Source organism: Micromesistius poutassou (genome assembly GCF_964030765.1).
Source record: "Micromesistius poutassou genome assembly, chromosome: 2".
Lineage (NCBI taxonomy): Eukaryota > Metazoa > Chordata > Actinopteri > Gadiformes > Gadidae > Micromesistius > Micromesistius poutassou.
In genome coordinates this window covers 20,614,405-20,626,978 of record NC_140272.1, presented here as the reverse complement: position 1 = coordinate 20,626,978, position 12,574 = coordinate 20,614,405, and the positions used below count along the sequence as shown (strand labels likewise).

The 12,574-nt window shown below is 46.8% G+C and overlaps 1 protein-coding gene across 1 annotated transcript in view; it reads left to right on the top strand.

The window, feature by feature from the left end:
* Window positions 1-2,429, top strand: part of rbl1 (retinoblastoma-like 1 (p107)) — a 19,717-nt gene extending 17,288 nt beyond the window's left edge. Inside the window, exons 20-21 of the mRNA XM_084463477.1 lie at window positions 664-831; window positions 1,070-2,429. Of these exons, the coding sequence (XP_084319603.1) occupies window positions 664-831; window positions 1,070-1,267 (366 nt within the window). The 3' untranslated portion in view covers window positions 1,268-2,429. The remainder of the gene's footprint in view (window positions 1-663; window positions 832-1,069) is intronic.
* Window positions 2,430-12,574: the final 10,145 nt, after the last annotated feature.

Below are 12,574 nucleotides of genomic sequence, written 5' to 3'. Positions count from 1 at the left end.
CGGGGTACACACACAACAGGGTACACACACACGACAACGGGGTACACACACGCATGGACACACACACACGACAACAGGGTACACACACGCATGGACACACACACACACACACACACACACACGACAACAGGGTACACACACGCACACACACACACGACAACAGGGTACACACACGCATGGACACACACACACACACACACACGACAACAGGGTACACACACACACACACGACAACAGGGTGTACACACACACACACACACACACACGACAACAGGGTACACACACACACACATGACAACAGGGTACACACACGCATGGACACACACACACACGACAACAGGGTACACACACACTCTCACAGACCCCCTCCGGGGGTCCAGACAGGTGCAGATATTTTGAAGCTCAATATAATCTAAAATGATATGAATCAATTAATATTAATATGTAGCATTTCTTTGTGCATAGTAGAATATCATGAGAATGAAACCGCGTTGGTTGGTACGATAAGAATGACACAATAACACAATTGATCCTATTATTATACATAATCTGAGTTCATCTGACTCAGATTTCCTCATATATTTTGAGGGAAAAACTTTTTTGTCTAATATATAATTAGTGTGTGTAATGTATAATGTGTGTGTGTGTGTGTGTGTCCTGCAGGCCGACGCCCCTCCTCTCTCGCCCTTCCCCTCGGTGAGAGCTCAGCCTCTCTCCCCGCGCCGCGTCTCCCAGCGCCACTCTCTCTACGTCTCCCCCCACAAGAGCACCTCCCCCTCCTGCTCCTCCCCCAACCCCTACACCTACCGCTTCAACCGCAGCCCCTCCAAGGTACGCACGCACGCACGCACGCACACACACACGCACGCACACACGCACGCACGCGCGCACGCACGCACGCACGCACACGCGCACACACGCACGCACGCACGCACGCACGCACGTGTAGCTGCTTAAACCAATGAGCGGGTGAAGTTTGCTGAAACGCTGTCTCCATCTCCCTCCCTCCCCCATCTCTGTCATGTTGTCACCCGTCCTCCCTCCCTCCCCCCCTCCCCCCCCCCACCAGGAGCTCTCAGACATCAACAGGATGTTGCGTCAGGGCTGCGTGAGCCGGAAGCGGGCGTTCACCATGGAGGGGGAGGTGATGATGTCATCAGCGTGCGACTCCCCCACAAAGAGGGCGTGTCCGGAGGGCGGCGGCGGCAGCCCGGACGTCCTGTTGAAGAGACTACAGGACGTGGTGTCAGAGAGACAGAGTCTGTAGACAGACAGGCAGACAGACAGGCAGACAGGCAGACCACTGGAGAGAAGGACAGACGGCTTTAGAGACAAAGAGGGAGACACAGACTGACAGACAAGCGGAGTTGACTTGACAAGAAGACACAGACGGACAGGTAGACAGACAGACAGGTAGACAGACAGACAGACAGACAGACAGACAGACATACAGGTAGACAGACAGACAGGTAGACAGACATGTGTAGAGACAGACGGAAAAGATGTGTCAGAGAGATAGTCTGTAGACATACAGACCGACAGGTAGAGAACTGACGGACACACAGACAGACTGTCAGTCCTTCTGTGTGTGATTGTGTCTACACCTAATGTACAGTAACAGACCAGTACAGTAACAGACATGCTGCTGTAGAGACCAGTACAGTAACAGACCGCTGCTGTAGACGGTCATGTACAGTAACAGACCAGTACAGTAACAGACCGCTGCTGTAGACGGTCATGTACAGTAACAGACCGCTGCTGTAGACGGTCATGTACAGTAACAGACCGCTGCTGTAGACGGTCATGTACAGTAACAGACAGGCTGCTGTAGACGGTCATGTACAGTAACAGACAGGCTGCTGTAGTGTCATGTACAGTAACAGACCAGTACAGTAACAGACAGGCTGCTGTAGACGGTCATGTACAGTAACAGACAGGCTGCTGTAGACGGTCATGTACAGTAACAGACAGGCTGCTGTAGACGGTCATGTACAGTAACAGGACTGGAGCATCTCCATGTATGTTACCTGTATCATAGCCCTGCCTGTATTTTTACGATTTGTAATTTTCTAGTGATTAGGGGAAGCTGAATGGTCCTTCTTTTCGCCTGTGAAGAGAGATGTATTGTACAGCTTGTTTTTCTCTAAGAGATCATCCAACAAACCATTTTACTAAGCATTTTAGTGATGTTTATAAAAATAGGTGCAATTTTACATATTTCTACTTTTGCGTGTCGGTTTTTGTAGATTAAAGGTACATTTGGTTTTAATGTAATATTTTCAAGGGTTTTTCTTTTGAATTATATTGCCACAAAGCAACATGAATATTGTCCCTTGTGTCTTTTATGGTCGACCAGATCACGCTTTAGTTTCTTCCTATGGCCACACCATTATGTTTAAAAGAACATATTGTTTTGTAATGAGACTAACTCAAATCACTGGGTTGTTAATTAAAAATGTTAATCAATCTGAAACTGACCTGTGCATTGATTTTTTTTATGTTAAAAACTGGGAAATGTCGGAGGTGGTCCTCCTGGAAGGGTAGTTCAGCCCCTGGTCTCTCCTCTCATGTAGTAAATCATCCAAACGAATGTATTCACTAGAACTAGACCGCTGAGAGAGGCGCTCCTCCAGTCCGTTGTCACTCAGTCCCGATACTCTCACCGCGATACGCTCAAACATTTATGTATTAATCAGAAACGGAAAAAGGCGACAATAACGTAGAAGCTGTGGGCCAGGCTTGTTTCCTTCTAATCCTTCTGGTCGTCTCTCTGGTGAGGCCTGACTGGAAGAGACTCGTTAACTAGTCAACAATAATTCTCACTATTAATTACATTTTTACGAGTAAGAAATTAATTTGTACTAGTAAATGTTTTATTATCTTAAATATATCTTGGAGCAGTAGATTTAGGTGTAATTATAAATAGGGTATACTGTCATAAATAAGGTATACTGAGTGAAGTGAATGGTAGCCTGAACATCTCTTCTATTTGCATATCGTAGGCCTACCAATCTACAGAAGCACATACTCACGACTTTTGCATTAGAGTGGAAGTTGTGCGTATTAATGTCATCAAGTCAGAAGTAACCAATTAGGTTGCTGCGGCTCTGCTTGTGTTTGTGGGTCCCGGAGTTCTTAGACGGGTCTGTAGAGCAGTGATGTTCGACCAGTGGTCAGCGAGGGTACTGCAGGTGGGTCCTGGGTTTATACTTTTTAGGCATACAGATTTACAAGGGTTAGAAATAAAAAAAATAAAAACCTGATAATTCTAAATAAATATATATATAAAATATTGTTCAATAAATACATCATTATGGCTTGTTTTTATTTCAAAGATAGTTGCATACCTTCACATTTTTTCCATTGTCATTTTCCATTGATGTTTTGTGTCATTTTGTGTTTGATTAAAAAAACAACACTACTTATTATACTTGTGTCTGTAATGGCGCTCTGCTCAGCCACTGCTTTGATGTTTGTTTATTGAGGTGGTCCGTGAGGTGATGACTGTACCGAGACCCACTGAGTCTCTCCAGGTGAGCGGTTCGTTATGGAGCACGGGTCGTTGAGTTTAAACAGATATACAATCCTAATGCTCTCTTTGGAATTTTGTGACCCAAAATCAAGTGTTTGTCGCTTTAGTGTCTCCGGCCAAACACTCTGGTCGCATTAAAAGACACACACACACACACGCACACACACACACACACACACACACACACACACACACACACACACACACACACACACACACACACACACACACACACACACACACACACACACACACACACACACACACACACACACACACACAATGAGTCTGCGCATGGTCAGTTTGGCTCAGATCTCTCTCTCTCTCTCTCTCTCTCTCTCTCTCTCCATCTCTCTCTCCTTGCTCTTCCTCGCAACAGCCTCACTCCCTGGATACAAACCGGTCTCTCGATGTCGCGATGTCTCTGATTATCGAGACCCGGTGAGTCTCCTCTCTGTGACATTGGGATCTATCTGTTTAGTCATCGCGTGTATCGACGTCTGGCGGGTTATCAACCTCCGCGGCAGCCTGGATCAAGCCCCGCCGGTGTCGTTTACGACGCGGCGTTATTGCGTCGGGGGGGGGGGGGGGTAGTCCATCTCCATCATCACAAGCACTTATCTCAGCCTCCTCGTGACATTATCTCTGGTCGATCGGATCTCCTCGGTATCCTCACGAGCCCGAATCAGACGCGTTTGGCGATGACATCACAAGGTCGGCCGGAGGGGCGGTGGTGTTGAGGTGCGGACCGCGTCGGTCCGGCCGGCGGCTTCAGTAGGAACATGTTCCGTGGAGCCTTTCGTTTAATTTGCGTCTTGTGCGCCTGAATCGCCAAATTGCTTTCGTGCTTTCACCACATCCTATTTATTTTGTGCCAGCCGTAGTGATGTGATGTAGTGTGTGTGCGTGTGTGTGAGAGAGGATAGAGAGAGAGAGAGAGAGAGAGAGAGAGAGAGAGAGAGAGAGAGAGAGAGAGAGAGAGAGAGAGAGAGAGAGAGAGAGAGAGAGAGAGAGAGAGAGAGAGAGAGAGAGAGAGAGAGAGAGAGAGAGAGTGTGTGTGTGTGTGTGTGTGTGTGTGTGTGTGTGTGTGTGTGTGTGTGTGTGTGTGTGTGTGTGTGTGTGTGTGTGTGTGTGTGTGTGTGTGTGTGCGCGCGTGCGTGCGTGCGTGTGCGCGTCGTGTGACTTCTCTAACACCTTTCTTCGTTGTGTTGTTAGTCAACGTAAATCGGACTGAAGGAATCGTTTGAACGACATGAGCACATCGCGCGGGCTCCGATGGAAGCGTCTTTCAACGCCGTAGAGCTGCGCGAGATCGGGAAGAATGGAGGCGCTCCGGTACCGACCTCAGCACCGAGGACAGCGACCACCGGGCCCGGGGCGCGGGGCGCGGGCCGCGGCTTCGACAACGCGTCGTACCAGCAAGACGAGGAGCACCCCGGCGGACCGCAGGGAGGACAGCCCGGGCGACCCCGCACCCTCGCACTGAACCAGGTCAGCGGCCTGTTGCTGCACCGCTCGGTGTGGCCTGAGCCTCTTCCTATAACGTCTGTGGGGCTCGAGCCTCTTCCTATAACGTCTGTGGGGCTCGAGCCTCTTCCTATAACGTCTGTGGGGCTTGAGCCTCTTCCTATAACGTCTGTGGGGCTCGAGCCTCTTCCTATAACGTCTGTGGGGCTTTGTTTGGAGCTCAGATCCCACCCATTGTTTATGATATGTCGCTATGTGTGTAGTAGCATGCCTACAGGTATCGCATGCATTGGGGATCGAACCCAGAACCTTTCTGCTGGGAGACAAAAACTCTTCGCTCCGAATCAAGGCGTCCCATAATTGTTTTGCCCTGTGGTGTAAATTAATTTATTCCATGCCTTATTAGACCACAATATGTCAAAGCTAACATTAGTACCTCATTGTACCACACATGTTTCAGCACCAACCACAGTTCTGACTTTGACAGAAGTGGTCAAGAAAACACCAAATACAAAGTATAGTTCTGAGATGAATCACCATTCCGCCCATACTAACGTAGGCTGAAGACTGACCTGCTGTACCGGGAGATGTTTTGTGAACCAGCTCCAGAGTGTCTCCGTATACCTCATCTCTGAATAAACAATCGTGTTGAACCTTTACCAATCATCAAGATTCATCACCAGTTGGTGATGAATGGTGATTCTAACCATTTTGGTTAGAATTTCTTTGCGACCCCAACTTCTTAAATTGTGTCTTTAACCCCAGCAGATAATCAGTCTGTAGACGACGCCCCTAGACCTGCTGGCTCAATAGAGTCTCTCCTCTCTCCTCTCCTCTCCTCTCCTCCTCTCCTCTCCTCTCCTCTCCTCCCTGCCACAACACACATACACACCTTGACTTCCTTCCTTCCTTCCCCTGTTCACCTCCTCCTCTCTCCAGGAGCCCCTCCCCCAGCGGGCCCCTCCTCCTCTCCCTCCCCCTCCCCGCTCCTACGGCGGCGAGGAGGAGGAGGAGGAGGGGGGCGGCGGCGGCGGCGGCGAGGAGGGGGGGGGCGGCGTGGAGCTGGCGGCGCGGGTCAGCGTGGAGGAGCGGGCGGCGGACTACGGCTTTGTGCTGGCGCTGGTGTTCCTGCTGAGCGGCATGGCGCTGGTGCTGGTGGCCTACAGCATCCCCCGCGACGCCCACCTGCTGCACCGCCAGACGCTGTCCGCGCGCCGCATGGAGCGGCTGGAGGCCTACTACGCCGCGCTGGGCGCCCACCTGGACCGCTGCATCATCGCCGGCCTGGGGCTGCTCACCCTGGGGGGCATGCTGCTCTCCGTGCTGCTGATGGCGTCCGTGTGCCACGGGGGGGGGGGCCGCGGGCCGCCACCGCCGGGGGGGCGGCCGCGGCGGCGGGGGCTTTGTCGGCCCCAAGCGGACGTACGGCTCCGTGCACCTGAGGCTCACACAGCTGGCGGGGGGGCCCGGCGGGGAGGGGCCGGCGGGGGGGGGGGGGCGGCGGGGAGGGGCCGGTCGCTGCCACGACGACCACGACGGCCGCGGCGGCGGAGGGGAGCGAGCTCAGTGCCGGGGCGGGACAGGAGGCGGGCAAGGCGGACGTTTCCGTAGCGACCCGTGCTTGGCAGGGCGTGGTCTAGCCCTGGCAGGGCGTGGCCTAGCCCTTGAAGGGCGTGGCCTAGCCCTGACAGGGCGTGGCCTAGCCCTTGCAGGGCGTGGCCTAGCCGCACACGTGACAGGAAGGGACGACGTGGTCATGGTCAGCCCCGCCCAGGAAGTACACAGGAAGTTGAGGAGAAGCACATCCTGAGCACAATGCTCTGAAAACATGGATCTAAAGGTTTCTGTTATTTCTGTTATCTATAAAGATTCAAACTCATAAGCTAATATAAAGCCTTTCTATAAAGGTTAAAAATAAATTGTATACGGTATGGAGAGGTTATCTACAAAGGTTAAGAGTTATAAACAGTATATAGAGCTTATCTATAAAGCTTGTTTAAATAACTTATGTACTGTTATCTATCAGTGTTATAAATAACTAATACACAGTATAAAGGTTATCTATAAAGGTTATATAGAACTTATATTCAGTATAAAGGTTATAAGGTTAAATATAACTTATATTCAGTATAAAAGTTATCTATGAAGGTTATATATAACTTATATACAGTGTAAATGTTATCTAAATATTATTTATAATTGTTTAATACATAATATATATCAACAGTATGGTTATATATAACAATCATTTATACAACTTATATATTAAATACATTCAGAGGAGAAAAGATTTAGGTGGTTTTAAGTAGCAGAGAGAGAGACCATTCTAGTGTGATAATATAATATTACTCTAATAATAACTTCTAATCTTAAAGCACATTGACGAGCTAGCCAAAAGACACGCTAGCTCTTGCACAAACAAAAAGAGGCGACTATGTCAGCCAGCTCATATTCACCTTAATAAAACTAATGCAGACTTTTAGGGCTAATAATAGATTGAATAAGGAATAAACTATTTCACAGAGGATTACTATCAGATTGACATCAAAGAAGGATTACAGCGACCAGCAGATATAATAACAAAGTAATGCTAAGGCTTTAGATTCATACAGGAAACTACCAAATTACCAAATTAAGAGTCCCCTTGAATAGAACCCTATAGTGCTCTACGTGTTCTGTGGGGAGAAGCGTTCCACAGTGACCATGTCATCTACCTGGTGACATCACAGGGTATCCACCTGGACCAATCAGCAGCAGTTCCTACAGATGTTAGGGTCCAGGTGTTTGACCTTCACCCCCAGATACACAGGAAGTGACCCGACCTTCACCCCCAGATACACAGGAAGTGACCCGACCTTCACCCCCAGATACACAGGAAGTCAACAGCGTCAGCACCATCTGATCTCGGAGTGGAGGACTTTAGACGAACTGAACGAGGACGTCACTGCAGGACAAACGTGACACCTGAATGTCCTGTGGACACAAAGACTGCTTTGTGATCCCAGAGACCAGCGGACATGTTACCACCACCCCGTCCTACAGATGTTACCATGACGACGCCTTAAGACAGCCTGTTGTGTTCATGTGAGTCATATATGCTGATGTTGGTACGCTGACCCTATAGCCAGGTACTGGGGTACTGTAGCCTCACACACACACACACACACACACACACACACACACACACACACACACACACACACACACACACAGAACCAGACTGACAGTTATGCAAGCACATTCACAACAGAGCACACGCATGCAAACACATAGTACATAAACAACACACACACACACACACACACACACACGCAGTCCATAGCCTACCAGTATTTTAAGGGGTATTGTTATGTAGTGTTATGTTAAGTTTGATGGGAGGAATCCGAATGTTACTCCAGGACATGTTGTGAAAAGTGAATTTTTTTTACATGTTATTTTTTTGTAAAGGCAAAGCCAAAACGTGAATCCTGAATGATCTTGTGTGAGTCAGGAGAAGGATTGTAACATGTTGACATTGTGGGATGATCCAGTATATATGCTGTGAGGATTAAACATGTATATACATCACCTCAGGCTGGGCTCAGTGTCTGTAAAGCGTTAAACTAAGCGTGTTAAACTGTGTCTACGGTCCGTCTTCGTCCAGTTCCCTCAAAGCCTCAGACCCACGACGGGCAGGACCGTGTCAGGGTCAAACAGGAAGCCACAAAGACACAGGAAATCAATCTGTAGGACTCGGTTACCATAGAAACATTCTATTTATATCAAGGCGTGGTGCACCAGGACCTGGTCTCAAATATCTTGGAAAGTCCTTGAAAACCTGAAGGACCTATCACTCCTGACTTTGACCCTGCTATTACCCCAGCTATATTATATATATATATATATATATATATATATATATATATATATATATATATAGTATCATTATATAGTTGAGTAGACATGAATATATATCAATACAAGCAAAGATAGACACGTGTATACATGTAAAGTGTTCACAGAATATATGTTATGCATGGTGTAGCCTATATAGTGTAGTATAACAAATAATACCTTATTATAAACGTTTAGGTATGGTGTGTGTACATACAGTGTGTGGAAATGTGTAGGCGTGTGTGTTGAGTTGTGTTGTGTTGAACTAGGGATGTGCATATGTGTGTTGTTAGAGTTGCTTTGTATTGACCTTTCTCTAAAACACACACATCCATTTCATCTTTCTATTTACATGTGATGTTTTCATCTCTTAATCATCCTCTCTCTTTCGTTTATTTTGAGGCGAGGAGAGAAAAAACCAAGGCATACTTCAGGAGAGAAACAGAGATTGAAAGAGAGAAAACGGTGAGTTTCTCTACTACTAATCCTGGAGGGACAGCGCCCCCTGTGGTAAAACACTAGTATTGCAGCCGCCTGTGACCGTGTTGCTTTAAGGGCGACTTACTGCTGCAGTTCGCTGATAAACCAGGAGGTGGCATTGTGCCGTCAGGGACACGGACAGAGAGAGTCCTGGTGCTATCCGGAGTGATAGAGATAACATCAGTCTACCAGCCTACCCAGTGGACTGGAGCAAACGTTGCTCATCAAAACACATCCGCATCCAGCGCATAGACATCTTATAAGTAGACGCAGCATTGGCTGCTGTGACGCGAGAAATTCGGCCGCCATCTTGGAGTGGTGATGAGCAGCCTGAGCTGACAGCTGACAGGTCGCGTCTACAGAAGAGAACACGGAGGCCGGGCTGGTGTTCAGCGTGTTCCTGCTCAAATGAGCGGACCGTCGAAAATAGGAATCAGGGGATTACTTTTCACAACAGTAAGATAACATTAACATTAACGTACTATTGGTTGTATTTTGTGAAAAAAATATTACCACAGAGTTGAGAAGGAGCAAAGATCTTCAATAGTACTGAAATCGTAGCCGCTAGCAAACAAGAGTATGACCATAATTGAATTGCTTGTCAATGAAATGAAAAAATTACGTAGGCCTACTTCAGTGTTTCCCACAGACCAGGTAGCAATGTGCCAGTTCAGACCAAAGATTCGCGACGCAACTGCTTGCAACTCGCAACTCCTTGCGACTCCTTGCGACGAGACGGGCTGAAACGTTCTAAAAACCGGGCAGTTCACACTGCTGCACCGGGCGGCGATTATTTTATTTTTATTTTGGTTGAGAGTAGGCTAGAGTTGCTGTGTTTCGCCATTCTCCACTACTTCTGCATTGTAGTAATTCGCTGGAGCTTAGTTTGTTTAGATCCCGCTAGTTGCATTGCATTCTTTCGTAGTGGCGACTTCTCGACTGCAAGGGAAGCTCGGCTTCACCTAAAATTTCGAAAATGAAATGGTCAGATATTATAGATATCTGACCATTTAATTTTCGAAATTTTTTTGGATTAAAAATGCGTTAGAACACGTCCATCAGACGAGTTCGTTCAGAATCAGCTGCTTATCGCAGGTCGACTGACTCGATTTCCTTCTCATACACTTAGGCCCTACGTGTTTAATTTGCGTGTGTCTAGACAGATGGGCGCGCACCAAGCATCACCCGCACGATCAAATACTCATCAATCCTAAAAGTAATGGGCTTGTACACGATGTCTGGGTCAAGAACATATGTGTTTGCTGTACGGTGTTTTCAGATGCATTGATTTAAAAGTACAACCTACCGCTGTATCAGCTGTTCTTTCCCAAATAATTTAACCAATCATTTACCCTAAAACTAGATTTTGTTTTGGAAGCCTGGAATATACTTTGCTCGAATGTATTATTGTTATTATTATTATTTTAACGCATGGCATAGCCTACTATACTTCATTCATGTTCATCCATGCAGCCCTATGGAAAAACACACGCTATTTCTATGCAGTTTCACACGTATGAATAATCTTTGACATAATATTTAACATGCAAGTGTAGTGGTGCCTGGTTGCTGCGGGGGAAAATCAGCTTTGCGCCGGGTGCAAACTAGCAACGACACATGCGTCTGTGTAGAAAGTCAATTGCGCCGGTCGCAAGATAGGGCCCTTCTTCTGTTTGGCGCACATGGCTAATTTGCATACGCGCACAGGACTGTCGGAATGGGAACATGTCGGACTGGCAGCATTACGGGGGCGCGATTACGGGCTGGCGGAGTTAGCCTACATTTAAAAATCGCGTTCAAGTAAAAATAAATAAGAAAAGTGGAATCAATTTGTGGCGCTCGTTGTTCAATCTGTGGCGCAGCGCCACACATTGGCCTATGTATGGGAAACACTACTTGAATAAGATTAAGTTGAAATAAATGATGAAGATAAAGATTGTAAAAGCCAACAGGGGTGAAAGTTAGGACCACAGTCCAGATTGTGTAGGGGGGGGGGGGGGGGGGGGGGGGGTAATATATGTTAGCTAACTAGACAATCAGATGGACAGTGGCTATACAGTATAGCTAGTCTAGCTTTCCAACCCAATTTTGTGTAGCCCACCTTCGTGAAATGTGTGATAAACAGGAAAAGGTCCTGCCACACTTACCTGACAACTGGAATGGGGAATTTTTTGGGATTACTGTTGAACTACTGTGTTCACCCGGCTATGAACTGAGACTTGATAAATCATTATCAATATATAACATTTCTTGCCTTTTCTCTCTATAGTGTAACACTATATAGTACCATTGATACACTTAATACTAACCATCATGAAACGTATAGCAATACTAACCCACTCTATATATCTCTCTTCCCCCTTACCTCACTTGTGAGGTAAATCATTACCAGTCATTCGATCGGTCGATGCTGCGTCTACTTATAAGATGTCTATGATCCAGCGCACATCTAGGGGGACGCGGCACATTTTCAAAACGGCTCGTAAGGGCTGATCACCCACACCTGGTGGTGGAATATGTTCCATCACTGATTATGTGTCTAAGTGCATCAATAGATGTATATTAAACTACACAGATTCACACATCTATTTATATTTTTTATCATTCATGTGAGCCGTCTCCGAATATTTTTAATTGATGACATCATTATAGATTATTTAAGCACTAGATGACGTCAGGCTGTGGAATGTTCTCATTATACCACAGTTATGGGGCGTTGTCCGTCCCTTAACTGTGGTATAATGAGAACATTTCACTGACTGAAGTGATCTATTGCTTTTATAAAACGTTTACGTAAGTATGGCGAAATGAAAGTCATAGACACCCTCGATTTTGAAAAAGCGAGAAAGTCGGAAAAGCATTTTTTTTTTTAACAAATACAAAAAAGTAGCGTCCTTCAGAGAGAAGGCTAGAGACAGTAGCTCAGTTTAGCCTACTATCGAGTTCACTCACCGTGTGCCTATTGCTTTACAACATTTCCACCCTCTCCAGCAATCAACATATTTTTAGGCTTCAGTGAACTATGCTTTTGCTTTTATATATAAATAAACAACAGTTCAAGTTAGGCGCGGAGTGATACTGAACTCTGTAAACTGAACGGGCGTCATAGCTGTGTGTATACTCAATATACAACAGTTGAGAACCAATCAGATCGCTTGATTTAAGCCACCCGTTTCATAAAATTCGATTGTACATCTCATGGTCTAAGCCTTTGTTATTCTG